This window comes from Salvelinus fontinalis, chromosome 3 (assembly GCF_029448725.1).
Source record: "Salvelinus fontinalis isolate EN_2023a chromosome 3, ASM2944872v1, whole genome shotgun sequence".
In the NCBI taxonomy this organism is placed as follows: Eukaryota; Metazoa; Chordata; class Actinopteri; order Salmoniformes; family Salmonidae; genus Salvelinus; species Salvelinus fontinalis.
This window is the reverse complement of record NC_074667.1, coordinates 77,251,677-77,277,403: the sequence shown is the minus strand read 5'-3', so window position 1 is coordinate 77,277,403 and position 25,727 is coordinate 77,251,677. Positions and strand designations below refer to the sequence as shown.

The 25,727-nt window shown below is 46.9% G+C and overlaps 1 protein-coding gene across 10 annotated transcripts in view; it reads left to right on the top strand.

Annotated features, from left to right (window-relative positions):
• Positions 1–25,727, top strand: part of LOC129851498 (R3H domain-containing protein 2-like) — a 98,169-nt gene that overhangs the window by 64,559 nt on the left and 7,883 nt on the right. For 5 of the 10 annotated variants that reach the window (XM_055918085.1, XM_055918080.1, XM_055918086.1 and 2 more), the window contains 10 exons: positions 936–1,171; positions 1,552–1,736; positions 3,633–3,725; positions 4,159–4,464; positions 10,121–10,505; positions 14,427–14,590; positions 14,850–15,004; positions 16,082–16,179; positions 16,409–16,578; positions 17,772–17,922. In XM_055918085.1, the coding sequence (XP_055774060.1) occupies positions 936–1,171; positions 1,552–1,736; positions 3,633–3,725; positions 4,159–4,464; positions 10,121–10,505; positions 14,427–14,590; positions 14,850–15,004; positions 16,082–16,179; positions 16,409–16,578; positions 17,772–17,922 (1,943 nt within the window). The remainder of the gene's footprint in view (positions 1–935; positions 1,172–1,551; positions 1,737–3,632; positions 3,726–4,158; positions 4,465–10,120; positions 10,506–14,426; positions 14,591–14,849; positions 15,005–16,081; positions 16,180–16,408; positions 16,579–17,771; positions 17,923–25,727) is intronic. The other 5 variants (XM_055918089.1, XM_055918084.1, XM_055918083.1 and 2 more) reach the window with 4 other exon arrangements.

Genomic DNA, 25,727 nt, shown 5'->3' with positions numbered 1-25,727 from the left:
TCTAGTAACCTTTCCTCCTTCAGGATTCTTCTTCTTCTGACTTTATATGGTGGTTGGCAACCAACTTTAAGGTGCATTACCACCACCAACTGGACTGGAGTGTGGACCTCAGTTCATCTTTCAATCACCCACGTGGGTATTTGCTCCTAAAAACCAATGAGGAGATGGGAGAGGCGGGACTTGCAGCGCATCAAGCGTCACAAATAGAACCAAGTTCTATTTCAGAGCCTGGCAATGCAGATGCTCGTTGACGCGCGCGACCAGTGTGGTTGCTATGATCTGAATTATATGTATGTTGTCATTCATTTTGCTGCGCGCGCGGTGTGGTTAGCATATTACTCCTGGTGTCCATTGTAATGGAAAACCTCTTTTATTGCTGTGTTATTTCCAGAATGGACCTGTTGTTGCCTTGTCACTCAGTCAGGATCTGTACTTTATTCAATGTACTCCTGTCTTCTTTTTCACCTCGGTGTTGATTGGATGAAACATCAGCGATCTGCATGCGTGTTTCTCTGTGATGTGGGTGGCAGTTTGATGAATGTCCTGTACACTACAGGGGTTTGGTTGAATGCCCCATGTTCTCCCCACATGTCAAAGTGTTGTTCTTAACCTGATCACCCTCTGTCTCCACCTCTCTGTTCCTCTCTCTTTCCGTCTGTCTCTTTCTCTACCTCTCTCTCTCTCTCTCTCTCTGTCTCTCTCTGTCTCTCTCTCCACCTCTGTTTCCACCTCTCTGTTCCTCTCTCTTTCTGTCTCTCTTTCTTTATCTCTCTCTCTCTGTCTCTTTCTCTCTCTCTCTCTGTCTTTCTCTATCTCTTTCTCTCTGTTTCTCTCTGTTTCTCTCTCTCTCTCTCTCTCTCTCTCTCTCTCTCTCTCCATAACACCCTTCCTCATCGTCCCCTGTTTCCCTCCCTCTCCCCACCTCCCCTGCATAGGGGTAACCTTGAGAGCTCCAGCCGTGCGTCCAGCAGTCGTCAGAGCAGCACTGACAGTGATATGAAGTGCCTGGAACCAAGACCCTGGAGCAGCACAGACTCCGATAGTTCAAACAGGACTCTGCGGCCCCCGGTCACCAAGGCATCCAGCTTCTCTGGCATCTCCATTCTGACCAGAGGAGATAGTCTGGGCAGCAACAAGAGCTCTCAGGGCAGCTGTAGGGGATCACGCACTGGTATGTACCAGACAGACATCCCAATGGGGATTGTATAACGAAAAACGACTCCTGTAGTTGGAAATTAAAACAATTGTGCTCTGGGCAGTTCATTCTAGTACTTGAATTTCTCAATGTGAAAATACTGATTTCAATTGAAATGGCAACACACGGACCTGTTGCAACCTAGAAGTGTTTAAGCCCTCTAGTGGCTTTAGAGGTCACTGACACAGAACAGGATGGTCAGATGAAAACAGAAGACAAGCCCTTCATCTTTTTGAAAACAAATCAAAAGGGGAAAGAACCTGAAGAGAGTACAGACGAGTGCAGAAATGTTGAGGAACAAAACAATACTGTTTCTGTATTTTGACTTTTGTCTTGACTCTTGTGTTGTGTTATAGGACTCCCACTGGTGAGTCCAGACATGTGTCCCCAGCCCCCAGTCCCCCAGCCTGGCCCCTGCCCCGGGGGTCGCAGTCTGCTGCCCTGCCCCTCCCAGGTCCAGCCCCAGCCCCCCCAGACCGCCCTACTGCCCACCCCACAGCAACACCCCATGGGCAACTATAACCATAACCACATGACTCAGGTGAGAGAGAAGCTGATATCATTAATCCTTTTTTATTTAAATACCCTGATGGTTATTTAAATACACTTTCAGCTTAGAAAAATGAAAAGACTTGGCTATATTCCTGCATTTTTCCCTAACCTAACATCTGTCTGCATCTCTTCCTGCTCTCCCTCTCCTCTCCTCCATCTCTCCCTCCATTCTCCCTCTCCACTGCATCCCTCCATCCATCTCTCCCTCTCCCTCATCTCCCTCCATCTCTCTCCCTCATCTCTCCCTCTCCCTCCATCTCTCCCTCTCCCTCCATCTCTCCCTCTCCCTTCATCTCTCCCTCCCCCTTCATCTCTCCCCCTCCCCCCATCTCTCCCCCTCCCCCCATCTCTCTCCCTCCCCCCATCTCTCTCCCTCCATCTCTCCCTCTTCTACATCTCTCCCCCTCCCTCCATCTCACCCTCTCCCCCATCTCTCCCCCTCCTCCATCTCTCCCTCTTCTACATCTCTCCCCCTCCCTCCATCTCACCCTCTCCCCCTCCTCCATCTCTCCCTCCATTCTCCCTCTCCACTGCATCTCTCCCTCCATCTCTCCCTCTCCACTGCATCTCTCCCTCCATCTCTCCCTCTCCATCCATCTCTCCATCCATCTCTCCCTCTCCATCCATCTCTCCCCCTCCTCCATCTCTCCCTCCATTCATCTCTCCCTCCATTCTCCATCTCCACTGCATCTCTCCCTCCATTCTCCATCTCCACTGCATCTCTCCCTCCATTCTCCCTCTCCACTGCATCTCTCCCTCCATCTCTCCCTCCATCCATCTCTCCCTCCATTCTCCATCTCCACTGCATCTCTCCCTCCATTCTCCCTCTCCACTGCATCTCTCCCTCCATTCTCCCTCTCCACTGCATCTCTCCCTCCATCTCTCCCTCTCCACTGCATCTCTCCCTCTCCATCCATCTTTCCCTCCATCTCTCCATCTCTCCCTCCATCTCTCCGCCTCCCTCCATTTCTCCCTCTCCCTCCAACTCTCTCCCTCCATGTCTCCCTCTCCCTCCATCTGTCCCCTTCTCTCCCTGTCTCCCTCTCCCTCATCTCTCCCTCATCTCTCCCTCCATCTCTCCCTCCATCTTTCCCTCCATCTTTCCCTCCATTTTCCCTCCATCTTTCCCTCCATCTCTCGCCCTCCCTCCATCTCTCTCTCCCTCCCTCCATCTCTCCCCCTCTCTCTCCCTCCATTCTCCCTCCCTCTCTCCCTCTCCCTCATCTCTCCCCCTCCCTCCATCTTTCCCCCTCCCTCCATCTTTCCCCCTCCCTCCATCTCTCCCTCCATCTCTCCTTTTCCTTCTCCCTCCATCTCTCCTTCTCCCTCCATCTCTCCCTCTCCTTCTCCCTACATCTCTCCCTCCATCTCTCCTTCTCCCTCCATCTCTCCTTCTCCCTCCATCTCTCCTTCTCCCTCCATCTCTCCTTCTCCCTCCATCTCTCCTTCTCCCTCCATTTCTCCTTCTCCCTCTCCCTCCATTTCTCCTTCTCCCTCCATTTCTCCTTCTCCCTCCATTTCTCCTTCTCCCTCCATCTCTCCTTCTCCCTCCATCTCTCCTTCTCCCTCTCCCTCCATATCTCCCTCTCCCTCCATCTCTCCCTCTCCCTCCATCTCTCTCTCTCTCTATCTCTCCTCCCTCCATCTCTCTCTCTATCTCTCCTCCCTCCATCTCTCCTTCTCCCTCCATATCTCCTTCTCCCTCCATATCTCCTTCTCCCTCCATCTCTCTCTCTCTCTCCATCTCTCCCTCCATCTCTCCTTCTCCCTCCATCTCTCTCTCTCTCTCCATCTCTCCCTCCATCTCTCCTTCTCCCTCCATCTCTCCCTCCATCTCTCCTTCTCCCTCCATCTCTCCCTCTCCCTCCATCTCTCCCTCTGTTAGCTGGTGGGGTCTCTGCAGCCCTCTCAACCTGTGTCCTACTCTTCCTCCTGTCCCCAGGTCCTCCTGCCTGTCTCTTCCCCCCAGCAGTACATGGTACTACTACCATCCATACCTTTATAAATACAATATGTTACTGAGCCCAGTCTCTCCTCCCTCCAAGCAGTACATGTTACTGGTACCCTTCATACCTTCTCGCTCTATTTACAGTAAATATAACAACTATACAATATGGTACCAAACCTTTCATATCTTGTCTTTCTCTCCCGGTCTATTATTGCCACTGAAGTGGCAATATGACAATCGTCATCAACTCTATATTCACACTTACTCTCTTCTATGCTTGCGTCCTTACTACTATTACAACCTCTGGTAGTCATTATGCTGTGCAGAAGATAGAAAGCTTTCATTTTTAGGGGCAAATATCTTCAAATGATATCATCATATCCAGTTTAACCTACAATCAGTTTATTGGTTACTGTGTCAAATCCACCAGTAACTGTTTGTATGAACCACTTCTCCCTCTCAGGGTGAGGAGCTGGCTTCCCACTTCAGCCAGATGACTCTGAGTCGACAGAGTTCCAGCGAGGCCCCGGAGCCCCCCGCCATATACCAGACCCAGGGGCCCACTGTCCTCACCCAACACCCCCCACCCCAGGCGGGCTATATCATGGCCACCACGGCCCAGCCCCTGGCCCCTCAGTCTGGCTACCAGCCTAACACCAGACACCTCCATCATCCTCCTCCTCCTCCTCCTCCACCCCCTCCCTCCCAGACCATCATGCAGCCCCCACCACCGCCGCAGGGGTACATGCAGCCGTCTCCCCCTCAACAGGTATGATACTGGGTTCGCAATCAATCATCAAGAGTTGTCCCAAAGTGCTTTACACTCGGTTTAAATCAATAAGGAGTAGAATTTGGATTAAAATGCCCCTTCTTCCTTTGTCATCACAAGTTAGACTGCAGGTACATATACAGCCCGGCAGCCTGAAAAGCTGAAGTGGAACATTTGGCCCAAACTTTGTTTCACAAAATTTACCAATAAATGTGAGAGAGTTTTGATTGCTGTGAGATCACGGCGGGATTCACACAGTCGGTGGCGGTGTGACAGTATCTCTCTCCCACTCAGAGTACTGTGTGACTGGCTGTGAAGTCCTCTCTCTCTCACCTTCTCTCTCTCTTTCTCTCTCTTTCACCCTCTCTCTCTCTCTCTCTCTCTCTCTCTCTCTCTCTCTCTCTCTCTCTCTCTCTCTCTCTCTCTCTCTCTCTCTCTCTCTCTTTCTCTCTTTCTCTCTTTCTCTCTTTCTCTCCTCGTCACCGTCCCGCAGCCCTGTAACAAACTGCTTGAATCCATAAAAGATTCATTTAAATCCTGGAGGCGGAAACCTCCGGCATTGACCCTACACCCTGGGGGGATAGTTCCCACAAAAGGAGCTTTAGGGGGCAAGTAGGAGTTTGGCAAATAGCTCCACTGCTGTCTCTTGTTGGCTTTGTGATGTAACTAGTGGCAGTGAGTTCAGCACTTTGTGAGGTAACTAGTGGCAGTGAGGTAACTAGTGGCAGTGAGGTAACTAGTGGCAGTGAGTTCAGCACTTTGTGAGGTAGCTAGTGGCAGTGAGGTAGCTAGTGGCAGTGAGTTCAGCACTTTGTGAGGTAGCTAGTGGCAGTGAGGTAGCTAGTGGCAGTGAGGTAGCTAGTGGCAGTGAGGTAGCTAGTGGCAGTGAGTTCAGCACTTTGTGAGGTAGCTAGTGGCAGTGAGGTAGCTAGTGGCAGTGAGTTCAGCACTTTGTGAGGAACTGGTGGCAGTGAGGTAGCTAGTGGCAGTGAGGTAGCTAGTGGCAGTGTGTTCAGCACTTTGTGAGGTAGCTAGTGGCAGTGTGTTCAGCACTTTGTGAGGTAGCTAGTGGCAGTGAGGTAGCTAGTGGCAGTGAGGTAACTAGTGGCAGTGAGTTCAGCACTTTGTGAGGTAGCTAGTGGCAGTGAGGTAACTAGTGGCAGTGAGGTAACTAGTGGCAGTGTGTTCAGCACTTTGTGAGGTAGCTAGTGGGAGTGAGGTAACTAGTGGCAGTGTGTTCAGCACTTTGTGAGGTAGCTAGTGGCAGTGCGGTAGCTAGTGGCAGTGTGTTCAGCACTTTGTGAGGTAGCTAGTGGCAGTGAGGTAACTAGTGGCAGTGTGTTCAGCACTTTGTGATGTAGCTAGTGGCAGTGAGGTAGCTAGTGGCAGTGAGCGAACTAGTGGCAGTGTGTTCAGCACTTTGTGATGTAGCTAGTGGCAGTGAGGTAGCTAGTGGCAGTGTGTTCAGCACTTTTTGAGGTAACTAGTGGCAGTGAGGTAACTAGTGGCAGTGAGTTCAGCACTTTGTGAGGTAACTAGTGGCAGTGAGGTAGCTAGTGGCAGTGAGGTAGCTAGTGGCAGTGAGTTCAGCACTTTGTGAGGTAGCTAGTGGCAGTGAGGTAGCTAGTGGCAGTGAGTTCAGCACTTTGTGAGGTAGCTAGTGGCAGTGAGGTAGCTAGTGGCAGTGCGTTCAGCACTTTGTGAGGTAGCTAGTGGCAGTGAGGTAGCTAGTGGCAGTGAGGTAGCTAGTGGCAGTGAGTTCAGCACTTTGTGAGGTAACTAGTGGCAGTGCGTTCAGCACTTTGTAAGGTAGCTAGTGGCAGTGAGGTAACTAGTGGCAGTGAGCTCAGCACTTTGTGAGGTAGCTAGTGGCAGTGCGTTCAGCACTTTGTGAGGTAGCTAGTGGCAGTGAGGTAGCTAGTGGCAGTGTGTTCAGCACTTTGTGAGGTAACTAGTGGCAGTGCGTTCAGCACTTTGTGAGGTAACTAGTGGCAGTGCATTCAGCACTTTGTGAGGTAGCGGTTGTAGATATGTGGTAGTGGAGTAGGGTCCTGAGGGCACACAATGTGTTGTGAAATCTGTAATGAATGTATTGTAACTGCCTTCATTTTGCTAGACCCAAGGAAGAGTAACTGTTGCCTTGGCAGGAACTAATGGGCATCCTTAATACATATAAATGCTACCTTTGAACTAGAGGTCGACCGATTAATCGGAATGGCCGATTAATTAGGGCCGATTTCAAGTTTTCATAACAATCGGAAATCGGTATTTTTGGGCGCCGTTTTTAAAAAGAAAAATGTTTTTATACCTTTATTTAACTAGGCAATTCAGTTAGGAACACATTCTCATTTTCAATGACGGCCTAGGAACGGTGGGTTAACTGCCTTGTTCAGGGGCAGAACGACAGATTTTCACCTTGTCAGCTCAGGGGATCCAATCTTGCAGTTAACTAGTCCAACGCAATAACGACCTGCCTCTCTCTCGTTGCACTCCACAAGGAGACTGCCTGTTACGCGAATGCAGTAAGCCAAGGTAAGTTGCTAGCTAGCATTAACAAGTCCAATACAGCTAATGAAAGATACACATCGTGTGAATCCAGCCAACATGTCCGATTTTTTAAAATGTTTTACAGGGAAAACACAATATATATTTATGTTAGCTCACCAACAAATAGAAAAAAGCACAGACATTTTTCACAGCACAGGTAGCATGCACAAAATCAACCAAACTAACCTAGAACAAACCAAAGAAACCAAGAAACAACTTCATCAGATGACAGTCTTATAACATGTTATACAATAAATCTATGTTTTGTTCGAAAAATGTGCATATTTCAGGTATAAATCATAGTTTACATTGCGGCTGTTATCAGAAATTGCCCCGAAAGCAGCCAGAATAATTACAGACACCAACGTGACATACCGAAATACTCATCATAAAACATTTCTGAAAAATACATGGTGTATAGCAAATGAAAGACAAAGATCTTGTGAATACAGACAATATTTCCGATTTTGTAAGTGTTTTACAGCGAAAACATAATAATATATATATATTAGCTTACTACAATAGCCTACCACACTACCGCATTCATTCATCAAGGCACGTTAGCGATAGCAATAGGCACGTTAGCGTTAGCGAATAAACCAGCAAAAGATATTAAATTTCACTAACCTTCATAAACCTTCCTCAGATGACAGTCCTATAACATCAGGTTATACATACACTTATGTTTTGTTCGAAAATGTGCATATTTAGAGCTGAAATCCGTGGTTATACAACGTAGCATAACGTGCTAACGTAGCATCTTTTCCCCAGAATGTGCGGATATTTCTATTAGACTCTCACCTATTCTGACCAAATAGCTATTCAAACATTACAAAAAAATACATGTTGTATAGGAAACGATAGATCCATTAGTTCTTAATGCAATCGCAGCGTTAGAATTCTAAAAATATCTTCATTACGACATAAGACTTAGTTATGGTAAGGGAATAACCAAAACCTGAGCGCAAAGCTACTAGTACACAGTTCGACAGATATATGAAATAGCATCACAAAATGGTTCCTACTTTTGCTGATCTTCTATCAGAATGTTGTACCTTTGGTCCTTTGTCCAGAAGCGTCTTTGTTTGGATTCAGAACGTTCTTTTTCCCTCTTGAATTAGCAAGCACACTGGCCATGCGGCGCTAAGCTCTCCAACCTCAACAAAGTCAAACAACGCAACACAACTAACGTCCCGAATAAATTTCAATAATCTAATGAAACTATATTGAAAAAACATACTTTAGGATGATATTGTAACATGTATCAAATAAAATCAAAGCCGGAGATCATATTCGCCCCATAACGACTGGTTTCCAGTAGGCAATAGCAGGTCCCAACACGCGCCTTGCAGAAAACAGAAAATGGGGGACACGTTGTTCCAAGAGGGATTATTCAACGTCAGACAGAGATAATCAACTCATTTTTCCTCTTACTTCCTCTTGACATCCGGGTGAAGGTGTATGACGTGCACGTATAGCCATACCTATCATGCCCATTTATAGGCAGTCACTTGAACAGAACATAGATTTCAGACTTTCCACTTCCTGGTCACAAAGTGTCCTGCCAAATGAGTTCTGTTTTACCCACAGACAAAATTCAAACGGTTTTAGAACGGTTTTTCTATCCAATACTAATAATAATATGCATATTGTATGAGCAAGAATTGAGTACGAGGCCGTTTAAATTGGAGACGTTTTTCCCCAAAAGTGAAAACAGCACCCCCTGTCCTCATCAGGTTAAACTTATCTTATAAAAAACAATCAATCAATCATAACCACTAGTTAACTACACATGGTTGATGATATTACTAGATATTATCTAGCGTGTCCTGCGTTGCATATAATCTGACTGAGCATACAAGTATCTAAGTATCTGACTGAGCGGTGGTAGGCAGAAGCAGGCGCGTAAACATTCATTCAAACAGCACTTTAGTGCATTTTGCCAGCAGCTTTTCGTTGTGCGTCAAGCATTGCTTTGTTTATGACTTCAAGCCTATCAACTCCCGAGATGAGGCTGGTGTAACCGATGTGAAATGGCTAGCTAGTTAGCGAGCTAATAGCGTTTCAAACGTCACTCGCTCTGAGCCTTCTAGTAGCTGTTCCCCTTGCTCTGCATGGTTAACGCTGCTTCGATGGTGGCTGTTGTCGTTGTGTTACTGGTTCGAGCCCTGGGAGGAGCGAGGAGAGGGACGGAAGCTATACTGTTACACTTGCAATACTAAAGATCATCCAATAGTCAAAGGTTAATGAAATACAAATGGTATAGAGGGAAATAGTCCTATAATTCCTATAATAACTACAACCTAAAACTTCTTACCTGGGAATATTGAAGACTCATGTTAAAAGGAACCACCAGCTTTCATATGTTCTCATGTTCTGAGCAAGGAACTTAAACGTTAGCTTTCTTACATGGCACATATTGCACTTTTACTTTCTTCTCCAACACTTTGTTTTTGCATTATTTAAACCAAATTGAACATGTTTCATTATTTGTTTGAGGCTAAATTGATTTATTGATGTATTATATTAAGTTAAAATAAGTGTTCATTCAGTATTGTTGTAATTGTCATTATTACAAATAAAATGTAAAAAATCAGCCGATTAATCTGTATCGGCTTTTTTTGGCCCTCCAATAATCGGTATCGTTGTTGAAAAATCCTAATCGGTCATGTTAAAAGGAACCACCAGCTTTCAAATGTTCTCATGTTCTGAGCAAGGAACTGAATCGTTAGCTTTCTTACATGGCACATATTGCACTTTTACTTTCTTCTCCAACACTGTGTTTTTGCATAATTTAAATTGCTAAATTAATTTTATTGATGTATTATATTAAGTTAAAATAAGTGTTCATTAAGTATTGTTTTAATTGTCATTATTACAAATACATTTAAAAAATCGGCCAATTTTTCGGTATCGGCTTTTTTGGTCCTCCAATAATCGGTATCGGCGTTGAAAAATCATAATCGGTAGACCTCTACTTTGATCTTCCATCAACCTCTAAGAGTTGATTTCTAGTTTGTGCCCTTATTATTAATGCACCTTGGTTGGAAGGGTTCTTATTATACTACCGATGAATTGACTGTATTTCTCCCTCCCTCTGCTTCTCTAGATATCTTACCCCAGCCCTGGGCAGCAGTACCCCAGCCCTGGTCAGCAGTACCCCAGCACAGGGCAACAGTACCCCAGCCCTGGGCAACAGTACCCCAGCCCTGGGCAGCAGTACCCCAGCCCTGGGCAGCAGTACCCCAGCCCTGGGCAGCAGTACCCCAGCACAGGGCAACAGTACCCCAGCACAGGGCAACAGTACCCCAGCACAGGGCAACAGTACCCCAGCACAGGGCAACAGTACCCCAGCACAGGGCAACAGTACCCCAGCCCTGGGCAGCAGTACCCCAGCACCGGGCAACAGTACCGGCCTGGACCCATGTCTCACCAGGTGTCCTACCCTGCCCAGCCCATGCCCCAGCCCATGGCTCAGCCCACACAGCAGTCTGGTCAGTATCACTAAAGTACCATCTTTCTCAATTAAAGATTAGTCTGTCTGTGTTTTTAAAGAGTTGTACAGTTTTATACTGAACAAGAATATACAGTACTCACTCAGACCCCTTTTTTCCACACATTTTGTTACGTTACAGCCTTATTCTAAAATTGATTAAATAAAACAATTTCCTCAGCAATCTACACACAATACCCCATAATGACGAATCAAAAACAGAAATACCTTATTTACATAAGTATTCAGACCCTTTGCTATGGGATTTGAAATTGATCTCAGGTGCATCCTATTTCCTTTGATCATCCTTCTGATGTTTCTACAACTTGATTGGAGTCCACCTGTGGTAAATTGAATTCATTGGACATGATTTGGAAAGGCACACACCTGTCTATATAAAGGTCCCACAGTTGATAGTGCACCTCAGAGCAAAAAACAAGCCATGAGGTCGAAGGGATTGTCCGTAGAGTTTTGATACAGGATTGTGTCGAGGCACAGATCTGGGGAAGGGTACCAAAACATTTCTGCGGCATTGAAGGTCCCCAAGAAGACAGTTGCCTCCATCATTCTTAAATGGAAGAAGTTTGGAACCACCAAGACTCTTCCTAGAGCTGGCCGCCCAGCCAAACTGAGTAATCGGGAGAGAGGGAGGTCAGGGAGGTCAGGGAGGTGAACAAGAACCCGATGGTCACTCTGACTGAGCTCTAGAGTTCCTCTGTGGAGATGGGAGAACCTTCCAGAAGGAAAACCATCTCTGTAGCACTCGACAATCAGGCCTTTATGGTAGAGTGGCCAGACGGAAGCCACTCCTCAGTAAAAGGCACATGACAGCCCGCTTGGAGTTTGCTAAAAAGGCACCTAAAGATTCTCAGACCATGAGAAACAAGATTCTCTGGTCTGATGAAACCAAGACTGAACTTTTTGTCCTGAATGCCACGCGTCATGTCTGGAGGAAACCTGGTACCATTTCCACGGTGAAGCATGGTGGTGGCAGCATCATGCTGTGTGGAGCATTTTCAGCAGCAGGGACTGGGAGATTAGCCAGGATCGAGGGAAAGATGAACGGAGCCAATTACAGAGACATCCTTGATGAAAACCTGCTCCGGAGTGCTCAGGACCTCAGACTGGGGTGAAGGTTCACCTTCCAACAGGACAAGGACCCTAAGCACACAGCCAAGACAACGCTTTGGGATAAGTCTCTTAATGTCCTTGAGTGGCCCAGCCAGAGCTTGGCCTTGAACCCAATTTAACATCTCTGGAGAGACCTGAAAATAGCTGTGCAGCGACGCTCCCCATCCAACCTGACAGAGCTTGAGAGGATCTGCAGAGAAGAATAGTTGAAACTCCCCAAATACAGGTGTTCCAAGCTTGTATCCTCATACCCAAGAAGACTCAAGGCTGTAATCGCTGCCAAAGGTGCTTCAACAACGTACTGAGTAAAGGGTCTGAATACCTATGTAAATGTGATATTTCAGTTTTTCTTTTTCATAAATTTGCAAAAATGTCTTAAACTTTGTCTTTATGGGGTATTGTGTGTGTAGGTTGATGAGGGAAAAAAAGCATCATCTTAATCAATTTTAGAATAAGGCTGTAACCTAACAAAATGTGGGAAAAAGTCAAGGGTTCTGAGTACAATCTGTAAATGAAACATGTGAAGTGTTGGTTTCATGAGCTGAAATGAAAGATTCCAGAAATGTTCCATACGCTGACCTTCATATAAGGAACTGGCTTGCGTTCTTTCAGGACGTAATTATGTTGGAGTTATCCACTGCCGTATGAATAAAACGAGTCCTAGCACTCTGGAAAAATGGAAAGTGGGGTGGGGGGTGTGTATGTATATTTGGAATGGGTGGGAGGGGATGTACGTTTTTTTTTATGGGGGGGGGGGGATTGTAATTTTATTTTTATGATTGTATTGCCCTTGTGATCCAATAAAAAAAACAATCCCCCCCCTCCCCCCCCCGTACACAAAAAAAAAACATTCTGATATATTTTGCACAAATATGTTTACTTCCCTTTTAGTGAGTATTTCCCCTTTGCCAAGATAATCCATCCGCCTGACAGGTGTGGCATTTCAATAATCTGATTAAACAGCATGATCATTACACAAGTTCACCTTGTGCTGGGACAATAAAAGGCCATTCTAAAATGTGCAGTTTTGTCACGGAACACAATGTCTCAAGTTTTGAGGGAGCGAGCAATTGGCATGCTGACTGCTGGAATGTCCACCAGAGCTGTTGCCAGAGAATGTAATGTTAATTTCTCTTCCATAAGCTGCTGAATTTGTCACTACGTCCGGCCGGCCAACTGAGAAAAGCTCACTAACAGGGACTTAAACCAATTTGTACACATCATTTGAGAGAAATAAGCTTTTTGTGTATTTGGAATATTTCTAGAGTCTTTTATTTCAGCTCTTGAAGCATGGGACCAACACTTTACATGTTGCGTTTATATTTTGGTTGGGTGTGATTACATCTGACCACTTCTGTGTTCATACAACACTAATTTTGATAAAACTTCTGACATCTACTTGGATGGGGCTACACTATACACTCCCTGCATATCGTAACTACCATCTCGTAACTATCTCGTAACTTTTTTTTTGACCAAATACCAGGTTATAAACATTATATATATTTTTTTTAATGTATTGGACATGCTATTGACCAAAGCCAACTCAATGTCTGCACTTCATGTTAAAATGAGGTTACACTCAGTTGCGTCAGAATCTGACTAAGCAGGACCGGTGCAAGCCAGGACTACTGCACACTGTATTTCACTATGTATATTTGCTGAATACACATTTATCAACAGCGTGTTGTGTTTCGAGTACAGAGACCTTCAAGGCATAGAGGCACCGAAGTGCTGATTACCTGATTTGGCAACTGTGTACTGTAGCCGTTCACTCACCCAGTCAACATGATCAGACCCTTGCTGTGTCAACAGAAACAACGCCAACAGTACTCTAAAATAACACAGGGATCAAGGTTAGCTAAATACTGGTTCCCAGGAATAAATGGCTATTTTAGTCACCACATCGTGTAGTTGGGGACAGAAGTACTGATGCAATGAGTCCTAAAAAGTTACCTTGATTATAGTCGGAATGACCCTGAGCATCCAGGCGGCGACAGGCCTACCCCCTGCCGGACAGTCATGTCCTGCCTCCCAGATAGGCCCATGGTCTTCCATGACTTTATGTCTACATTCCTTTCTTTCTAGACAGCCTGTGTTAACATGAACTTTAAATCGTTTTTTATTGATATGTCCCTACATGCATCATTTAAATAATGTATGTTAGTGTTTTATAGTGTATTCCGTAGTTATTAGCTTGCTGTATGTGGATTTGTGTAAATTCTGCCTCTGTATATCCTGTTTATCGCCTGTCTGTATATCCTGTTTATCGCCTGTCTGTATATCCTGTTTATCGCCTGTCTGTATATCCTGTTTATCGCCTGTCTGTATATCCTGTTTATCGCCTGTCTGTATATCCTGTCTATCGCCTGTCTGTATATCCTGTTTATCGCCTGTCTGTATATCCTGTTTATCGCCTGTCTGTATATCCTGTTTATCGCCTGTCTGTATATCCTGTTTATCGCCTGTCTTTATATCCTGTTTTGTGGCAGCTCCATTTCACTGAGTCAAATTCCTGTACATTCAAATGTATCTGGAGTATAAATGTGATTCTTACATGTGCCTTGCGTGTCACCAGTAGGACCAGGGTTGATGGAAATGCAGCATACCCAGAATATCCACACACACGCACACACACACACACACACACACACACACACACACACACACACACACACACACACACACACACACACACACACACACACACACACACATACATACACACACACACACACACACACACACACACACACACCTGTGTTACCATGACCATGTCCTACATAACCAGCAGCTCTCCAGACCATGATGCCCAGCCAGCAGCCCCAGTACCAGGGAATGATAGGAGTACCCCAGCAGCCCCAGAACCAGGCTCTCCTCACCTCCCAGGGGCAGGGCATGCATGGACAGGTGACGGCCATGATGGTCCAGTACCCACAGATGCCCTCATATCAGGTACAGTTAAGGTTGTGTGTGTGTGTGTGTGTGTGTTAATGTGATTGCTACATCTTGTATGCATTTGGGAGTTTCTCAAGGCTCAGTTCTTGGACCACAACTATTCTTGTGTAAAAGTAACTAGTGGGGTGTAACTGGTGTGATCCGAACCCGGGTCTCTCACTCGGGGAAACCAGGCAATTGGACCAAGAGGATATTCCCTCTTGGGCAGAGGGTGGCAACTCACCTTGGCTACGTGTTCATGTGTCTTGCCTCGTAGCAGGTCCCTGTGGCCAGTGACTCTCAACAGGTGATCCAGCACCAGCAGTACCAGCAGCAGGTCATGGTGCCAGTCAGCCAGTCTCTACAGACTGTCCAGGGGCCCATGCCCGTATACTACAGCGTCATCACCCCCACACAACAGAACAGCACAAGGTAGATACATTTTTTTTAAAAAGGGTGATTTATATATAGGGTGCTTTGAACAGATGCTGAAGTGCTGGATATTGTATGGGGAAGAACTCCACTAGCCAACATATTGCCTCAGCAGACCTGTTGAGCTACAACCCAGATAACTTGTTCTAGATAAGTGTCACTTCTAATCTCACTTCTGGAATAACAATAATAAAGTACGCTTTAAAACAAACAAACAAGCATTACAGAGGAAATGGTCTAAACTCCAGAAGCAGACTGATAGAGTCTGAATCCGTTACTTCCTGAATGAAGTTGAATGTAACTCTCTCTGTAACAAGTTCTCCTGCTGACCGCCTGGCTAAGCAATACTTGTAAGACACTCTGGGGAAACTGAGCTGTGAATGAAGTCATTAAAAACTTTTGAATAGGATAGAAAATCACCTGACTGGAATCAATAACCAACCTATTATTATATAACAACCTATTTAAACACTTGAATCTTTATTTTCTTTGACACATTGCTTCCACACGCTCGCTAAACAAAATATGAGCGCTGTAAGTGAAGCCTAGCAGCTTGTTGATTTGATATGCCCACCGTCTGTGGATGACTGCCAAGTGCTTACAGTGCGTGTGTCTGTGTGTTTCTCTTTGTCTCTGTGTGTGGCTCTGTGTGTGTCTTTCTCTGTGTGTGTGTTTCTCTGTGTGTGTCTTTCTCTGTGTGTGTCTTTCTCTGTGTGTGTGTTTCTCTGTGTGTGTGTTTCTCTGTGTCTCTCTGTGTGTATGTCTCTGTGTCTCTCTGTGTGTGTCTCTCTGTGTGTGTCTCTCTGTGTGTGTGTCTCTCTGTGTGTGTGTCTCTGTGTCTCTCTGTCTGTGTGCGTGTCTCTCTGTGTCTGTGTCTCTCTGTGTGTGTTTCTCTGTGTCTCTCTGTGTGTGTTTCTCTGTGTCTCTCTGTGTGTTTCTCTGTGTCTCTCTGTGTGTATTTCTCTGTGTCTCTCTGTGTGTATTTCTCTGTGTCTCTCTGTGTGTATGTCTCTGTGTCTCTCTGTGTGTATGTCTCTGTGTGTGTGTGTGTTTGTTTCTCTGTGTGTGTCTCTCCAGTCCATCAGTAGGGTACCTGCAGCCCAGCTCAGAGCAGTACCAGATGAGGCCATCTACTTCTCCCTGCAACCCTCCACAGATGCAGCAGCAATATTCAGGTGAGAGTTCATCTGGTCTGCGATGAACCAGAAGGAAGGCCACACAGGTGTATTCTGACTTTGTTGAATACGCCAATCAGGTGAGAGTTCATCTGTTTTCGAGCTCTAACTTTATCGATTAGGTTTGGTCAACAACGTTGGCCCTATGTGTAGCCCTTATGACGAAGGGTTCACTTTAAAAGTGTAACCTTTTCCCTACAATGGTTTAACTTTGTGTGTGGTGGTACAGGGGTGGCTCCCCCACAGCCTGGGGTGATGGTCATGCAGCTTAGTGTCCCCAACGGACCCCAGCCTACCCACAACCCTCCTCTGGTACAGTGGAACCCCTGCAAATACTACAGCCTAGAGCAGAGACCCAGTAAGCCCGGAGACCTCTACAAATCTGACAACACACAGCAGGTACTATATACAGCATATATACAGCACTACTATAATACTACCATACAGTACTACAACAGATACTACATACAGCACTACTATAATACTACCATACATTACTACAACATATACTACATACAGCACTACTATAATACTACCATCCAGTACTACAACAGATACTGTATACATCACTACTATAATACTATATACAGCACTACTATACTACTACCATAAGGTACTACTATAATACTACCACACAGTACTACACCATATATTATATACAGCACTACTAAAATACTACCATACAGTACTACTATAATACTACCATACAGTAGTACAACAGATACTATATACAGCACTACTAAAATACTACCATACAGCACTACAACAGATAATATATACAGCACTGCTATACTACTACCATACAGTACTGCAGCAGGTACTATATACAGTACTACTATAATACTACCATACAGTACTACAACAGATACTATATACAGCACTACTATACTACTACCATACAGCACTACTATACTACTACCATACAGCACTACTATAATACTACCATACAGTACTGCAACAGGTACTATATACAGCACTCGTATAATACTACCATACAGCACTACACCATATGCTATATACAGCACTACTATAATACTGCCATACAGTACTACAACAGATACAATATACAGCATTACTATAATACTACCATACAGTACTACAACAGATACAATATACAGCATTACTATAATACTACCATACAGTACAACAGATACTGTGTACAGCACTACTGGAATACTACAGTACAACAACTGGAACTGTATACAGCAGTCCTAGAATACTACAGTACTACAACAGATAATATATACAGCACTACTGTATACAGCACTACTATAATACTACACTACAGTACTACAACGGGTACTATATACAGCAGTACTAGAATACTACACTACAGTACTATGACGGGTGCTATATATACAGAATTACTGTACTTCCTGTATGCTCTATAACACTTCCTCACTTACAGTATCCCGTGGACTATTCATATGGAGCACAGCGTCTGATTCTCCATTACATTTTAAATTAAAAAAATACTCATTTGTGATATATTTGTTGACTATCTGTATTGTGAACTACAGTACGTCTCGTCCTCTCCTCTATCCATGTCCTACCCTCTCCCCCCCCCCCCCCCCCCCCCCTCCCCCCTCCAGACGAGTACACAGATGCAGAGCAGTCCCCTGTCCTCCCCTACCCAGTCTCCTACCCCTTCCCCCTCAGGCAGCGTGAGCAGTGTCTGTCCAGGCCTCGGCCCTCTGCCCCTACTGTCACAGTTCCCCCGGCCCGGACCAGGGCCCGTACAAGGTAACACCACACAGAGACAGACAGACAGATGCACACCGTAACACTTACCATGCACACACCGCATGCACACACCGCATACAAAGACACACACACACACAAGTGGCCTCCCGAAAGTTGCCCCCGGTCTAAGGCGCCACTACAGCCGGCTATGATGGGAGTCCCATAGGGCGGCGCGCAATCAGCCCAGCGCCGTCCGGGTTAGGGGAGGGTTTGGCCGGGGGGGGGGGGGGGGGGGGGGGGATTTCCTTGGCTCGCCACGCTTTAAGTAACTCCTTGTGGCGGGCCGGGCGCCTGCAAGTGGACTTTAGTGGTCAGTTGAACGGTGTTTCCCGGGTTAAGCGTGCAGTGTGTTAAGAAGTAGCTTGGCGGGTCATGTGATGCAGGACGCATGCCTCTACCAACCCCGTTGGGGAGTTGCAGTCATAACACAAGATGACACGAAATAAGGGGAGAAAAATATATATTTTTAAACACACACACACCAGTTTGACATGTCATGACAAACAGATGTGTACATGCCACCTTACTGACCAAATGTCACTGTGAGCCGGTAGCAGTCACGCTCATACACACACACACACACGCACTCATATACACACACACACACACACACGCACTCATACACACACGCTCACACATACACACACACACACACACACTCATACACACACACACGCTCACACACACACACACACACGCGCTCATACACACACACACACGCTCACACACACACACATGCTCACACACACACACACACACATGCTCACACACACACACACATGCTCACACACACACACACATGCACACACACGCTCATACACACACACACACGCTCATACACACACACACACGCTCATACAAACACACACACACACACACATACAAACACACACACACACACACACACACACACACACACACACACACACACACACACACACACACACACACACACACAGGCATATTTGACTACGGTGAGCCTCTGTTATTCCAGCTGAGATACTCCTGGTTCTTCCTCTTTCACCCACTTCCACAGTGACCCCTTCACACAGTGACCCCTTCACACAGTGACCCCTTCACACAGTGACCCCTTCACACAGTGACCCCTTCACACAGTGACCCCTTCACACAGTAACCCACTTCCACAGTGACCCCTTCCACAGTGACCCCTTCACACAGTGACCCCTTCACACAGTGACCCCTTCACACAGTAACCCCTTCACACAGTGACCCCTTCCACAGTGACCCCTTCACACAGTGACCCACTTCCACAGTGACCCCTTCACACAGTGACCCCTTCACACAGTGACCCCTTCACACAGTGACCCCTTCACACAGTGACCCCTTCCACAGTGACCCCTTCCACAGTGACCCACTTCCAGTGACCCACTTCCACAGTGACCCCTTCACACAGTGGCCCCTTCACACAGTGACCCCTTCACACAGTAACCCCTTCACACAGTAAACCACTTCCACAGTAACCCCTTCACACAGTGACCCACTTCCACAGTGACCCCTTCACACAGTGACCCCTTCACACAGTGACCCCTTCACACAGTGTCCCCTTCACACAGTGACCCACTTCCACAGTAACCCCTAACACAGTAACCCCTTCCACAGTAACCCCTTCCACAGTAACCCCTTCCACAGTTACCCCTTCCACAGTTACCCCTTCCACAGTGACCCCTTCCACAGTGACCCCTTCCACAGTGACCCCTTCACACAGTGACCCACTTCCAGTGACCCACATCCACAGTGACCCACTTCCACAGTGACCCCTTCCAAAGTGACCCCTTCCACAGTGACCCCTTCACACAGTGACCCACTTCCAGTGACCCACATCCACAGTGACCCCTTCACACAGTGACCCACTTCCACAGTGACCCCTTCCACAGTGACCCCTTCACACAGTGACCCCTTCACACAGTGACCCCTTCACACAGTGACCCCTTCACACAGTGACCCCTTCACACAGTGACCCCTTCCACAGTGACCCCTTCCACAGTGACCCCTTCACACAGTGACCCCTTTCCACAGTGACCCCTTTCCACAGTGACCCCTTTCCACAGTGACCCCTTTCCACAGTGACCCCTTTCCACAGTGACCCCTTTCCACAGTGACCCCTTCACACAGTGACCCCTTCCACAGTGACCCCTTTCCACAGTGACCCCTTCACACAGTGACCCCTTTCCACAGTGACCCCTTCACACAGTGACCCCTTCACACAGTGACCCCTTTCCACAGTGACCCCTTCACACAGTGACCCCTTCACACAGTGACCCCTTTCCACAGTGACCCCTTCCACAGTGACCCCTTCACACAGTGACCCCTTCACACAGTGACCCCTTCACACAGTGACCCCTTCACACAGTGACCCCTTCACACAGTGACCCCTTTCCACAGTGACCCCTTCACACAGTGGCCCCTTCACACAGTGGCCCCTTCACACAGTGACCCCTTCACACAGTGACCCCTTCACACAGTGACCCCTTCACACAGTGACCCCTTCACACAGTAACCCCTTCACACAGTGACCCCTTCACACAGTGACCCACATCCACAGTGACCCACTTCCACAGTAACCCCTTCACACAGTGGCCCCTTCACACAGTGACCCCTTCACACAGTGACCCACATCCACAGTGACCCACTTCCACAGTAACCCCTTCACACAGTAACCCCTTCACACAGTGGCCCCTTCACACAGTGACCCACTTCCACAGTGACCCACTTCCAGTGACCCACTTCCACAGTGACCCCTTCACACAGTGACCCCTTCACACAGTGACCCCTTCACACAGTGACCCCTTCACACAGTGACCCCTTCACACAGTGACCCACTTCCAGTGACCCACTTCCAGTGACCCACTTCCACAGTGACCCCTTTCCACAGTGACCCCTTTCCACAGTGACCCCTTTCCACAGTGACCCCTTTCCACAGTGACCCCTTCACACAGTGACCCCTTCACACAGTGACCCCTTCACACAGTGACCCCTTTCCACAGTGACCACTTCACACAGTGACCCCTTTCCACAGTGACCCTTTCCACAGTGACCCCTTTCCACAGTGACCCCTTCCACAGTGACCCCTTCACACAGTGACCCACTTCCAGTGACCCACATCCACAGTGACCCACTTCCACAGTAACCCCTTCACACAGTGACCCCTTCACACAGTGACCCCTTCACACAGTGACCCCTTTCCACAGTGACCCCTTCACACAGTGACCCCTTTCCACAGTGACCCTTTCCACAGTGACCCCTTTCCACAGTGACCCCTTCCACAGTGACCCCTTCACACAGTGACCCACTTCCAGTGACCCACATCCACAGTGACCCACTTCACACAGTGACCCCTTCACACAGTGACCCCTTCACACAGTGACCCCTTCACACAGTGACCCCTTCACACAGTGACCCCTTCACACAGTAACCCCTTCACACAGTGACCCCTTCACACAGTAACCCCTTCACACAGTGACCCCTTTCCACAGTGACCCCTTCACACAGTGACCCACTTCCAGTGACCCACTTCCAGTGACCCACTTCCACAGTGACCCCTTCACACAGTGACCCCTTCACACAGTGACCCCTTCACACAGTGACCCCTTCACACAGTGACCCCTTCACACAGTGACCCCTTCCACAGTGACCCCTTCACACAGTGACCCACTTCACACAGTGACCCCTTCACACAGTGACCCCTTCACACAGTGACCCCTTCACACAGTGACCCCTTCACACAGTGACCCCTTCACACAGTGACCCACTTCCAGAGTGACCCCTTCACACAGTGACCCCTTCACACAGTGACCCCTTCACACAGTGACCCCTTCACACAGTGACCCACTTCCACAGTGACCCCTTCACACAGTGACCCCTTCACACAGTGACCCACTTCCACAGTGACCCCTTCCACAGTGACCCCTTCCACAGTGACCACTTCCACAGTGACCCACTTCCACAGTGACCCCTTCACACAGTGACCCCTTCCACAGTAACCCCTTCACACAGTGACCCCTTCACACAGTGACCCCTTCACACAGTGACCCCTTCCACAGTGACCCCTTCCACAGTAACCCCTTCCACAGTAACCCCTTCCACAGTAACCCCTTCCACAGTAACCCCTTCACACAGTGACCCCTTCCACAGTAACCACTTCCACAGTAACCCCTTCCAAAGTAACCCCTTCCACAGTAACCACTTCCACAGTAACCCCTTCACACAGTGACCCCTTCCACAGTAACCACTTCCACAGTGACCCCTTCCACAGTGACCCCTTCACACAGTGGCCCCTTCACACAGTGGCCCCTTCACACAGTGACCCCTTCCACAGTGACCCCTTCCACAGTGACCCCTTCCACAGTGACCCCTTCCACAGTGACCCCTTCCACAGTGACCCCTTCCACAGTGCCCTTCACACAGTGACCCCTTCCACAGTGACCCCTTCCCACAGTGACCCCTTCCACAGTGACCCCTTCACACAGTGACCCCTTCACACAGTGACCCCTTCACACAGTAACCCCTTCCACAGTGACCCCTTCACACAGTGACCCCTTCACACAGTGACCCCTTCACACAGTGACCCCTTCACACAGTGACCCCTTCACACAGTGACCCCTTCACACAGTGACCCCTTCCACAGTGACCCCTTCCCACAGTGACCCCTTCCACAGTGACCCCTTCACACAGTGACCCCTTCCACAGTAACCACTTCCACAGTAACCACTTCCACAGTGACCCCTTCACACAGTGACCCCTTCACACAGTGACCCCTTCCACAGTGACCCCTTCACACAGTGACCCCTTCACACAGTGACCCCTTCACACAGTGGCCCCTTCACACAGTGACCCCTTCACACAGTGACCCCTTCACACAGTGACCCCTTCACACAGTGACCCCTTCACACAGTGACCCCTTCACACAGTGACCTCTTCACACAGTGACCCCTTCCCACAGTGACCCCTTCCCACAGTGACCCCTTCATGATGAGCTGTCCATGTTGTTTTTGATCAGCCACCAGCAGGCCCTGAGAACCTTACTCACCTTACCCACATGGCTGCTCAGAACCCCCCCCTGGCCCTCTGTATCGCCTAATCTCGTGTAAAATACTGTAAATACAATAATTAAATATAATATTTTAAATATAAAACATTGAATGACATTAGCTGTAAAACATTATCCTAAATATAAACCATCAACTTTGTGAATACCATTCATTGGTGTTTAATATGAGTGTTTCAGCATGACATTTCCTTTATTTTACCACACGTATTTATTTTTCTACACGTATTTATTTTACTATGTCAAATGTCTTTGTGGGCAGTTGTGAAAAAAGTAAATAGTTGTAAGAGTTACAGAGTTAATTGAAAATAATGCCATTGTTGATTAGATGCTTTTAGTCTATTTTCTATTGAATCATATGGTCTATTTACTAGAAACTCATGGACAATATGGAGACAAAAATAATAATAATTAGTACTATATATGAATACATGTTTTTAAATTTTTTTTGTTACTTTATTCAAGTGTAAATTACCAAAGTTAACATAGAAAACCAGTTAATTACCAATATTACTTCGGTAGCTTGCTCGATACACACACATCAGTGGAGGCTGGTGTCATCATTTTTTAGGAGGATGCGAGACCCACGATATACAGTGCATTAGGAAAGTATTCAGACCCCTTGACTTTTTCCACTTTTTGATACGTTAAAACCGTATTCTAAAATTGATTTGTTTTTTTAATCCCTTATCAATCTACACACAATACCCCATAATGACAAAGCAAAAAAAGGTTTTTAGAAATGTTAGCAAATGTATTAATAATAAAAAACTATCACATTTACACAAGTATTCAGACCCTTTACTCAGTACTTTGTTGAAGCACCTTTGGCAGCGATTACAGCCTTAAGTCTTCTTTGGTATGACGATACAATCTTGGCACACCTGTATTTGGGGAGTTTCTCACATTCTTCTCTGCAGATCCTCTCAAGCTCTGTCAGGTTGGATGGGGAGCGTTGCTGCACAGCTATTTTCAGGTCTCTCCAGAGATGTTCGATCAGGTTCAAGTCCGGGCTCTGGCTGGGTCACTAAAGAACATTCAGAGACTTGTCCTGAAGCCACTCCTGCGTTGTCTTGTGCTTAGGGTCGTTGTCCTGTTGGAAGGTGAAACTTCTCTGGAGCAGGTTTTCATCAAGGATCTCTCTGTACTTTGCTCCATTCAGCTTTGCCTCGATGCTGACTATTCTCCCAGTACCTGCCGTTGAAAAACATCCCCACAGCATGACGCTGCCACCACCATGCTTCACCATATTTTTTTATTTAATTTATTTAACCTTTTTATTTAACTAGTCAGTCAGTTAAGAACAAATTCTTATTTACAATGACGGACTACCAAAAGCCCTCCTGCAGGGAAGGGGGCTGGGATTAGAAATTAATAAATAAATACAATATAAATATAGGACAAAACACACATCACAACAAGAGAGACAACACAACACCACATAAACACCACCACATGACAACACAGCATGGTTGCAACACAACATGACAACAACATGGTAGCATCATAACATGGTAGCAGCACAAAACATGGTAGAAACATTATTGGGCACAGACAACAGCACAAAGGGCAAGACGGTAGAGACAACAATACATCACGCAAAGCAGCCACAACTGTCAGTAAGAGTGTCCATGATTGAGTCTTTGAATGAAGAGATGGAGATAAAACTGTCCAGTTTAAGTGTTTGTTGCAGCTCGTTCCAGTTGCTAGCTGCAGCGAACTGAAAAGAGGAGCGACCCAGGGATGTGTGTGCTTTGGGGACCTTTAACAGAATGTGACTGGCAGAACGTGTGTTGTATGTGAGGCTTAATCGTGTTTTAGAACTTTAGGGATGGTGCCAGATTTCCTCCAGACGTGTCGCTTGGCATTCAGGCCAAAGAGTTCAATCTTGGTTTCATCAGACCAGAGAATCTTGTGTCTCATGGTCTGAGAGTCTTTAGGTGCCTTTTAGCAAACTCCAAGCGGGCTGACATGTGCCTTTTACTGAAAAACGGCTTCCATCTGGCCACTCTTCCATAAAGGCCTGATTGGTGGAGTGCTGCAGAGATGGTTGTCCTTCTGGAAGGTTCTCCCATCTCACAGAGGAACTCTGGAGCTCTGTCAGAGTGACCATCAAGTTCTTGGTCACCTCCCTGACCATGGCCCTTCTCTCCCGATTGCTCAGTTTTGGCCGGGCAGCCAGCTCTAGGAAGAGTCTTGGTGGTTCCAAACTTCTTCCATTTAAGAATGATGGAGGCCACTATTCTTGGAGTCCTTCAATGCTTCAGAAATGTTTTTGTACCCTTCCCCAGATCTGTGCCTTGACACAATCCTGTCTCGGAGCTTGGTTTTTGATCTGACATGCACTGTCAACTGTGGGACCTTATATAGACAGATGTGTGTCTTTCCAAATCATGTTCAATCAATTGAATTTACCACAGGTGGACTCCAATCAAGTTGTATCTATATCCACAATAAAACAAGTCCTATATTGATATAACCTGAAAGGCCACTCAGCAAGGAAGAAGTGACTGCTCCAAAACCGCCATAAAAAAGCCAAACTACGGTATGCAACTGCACATGGGAACAAAGATCGTACTTTTTGGAGAACTGTCCTCTGGTATGATGAAACAAAAATAGAACTGTTTGGCCATAATGACCATCGTTATGTTTGGAGGAAAAAGGGGGAGGCTTGCAAGCCAAAGAACACCATCCCAACCGTGAAGCACGGGGGTGGTAGCATCATGTTGTGGGGGTGCTT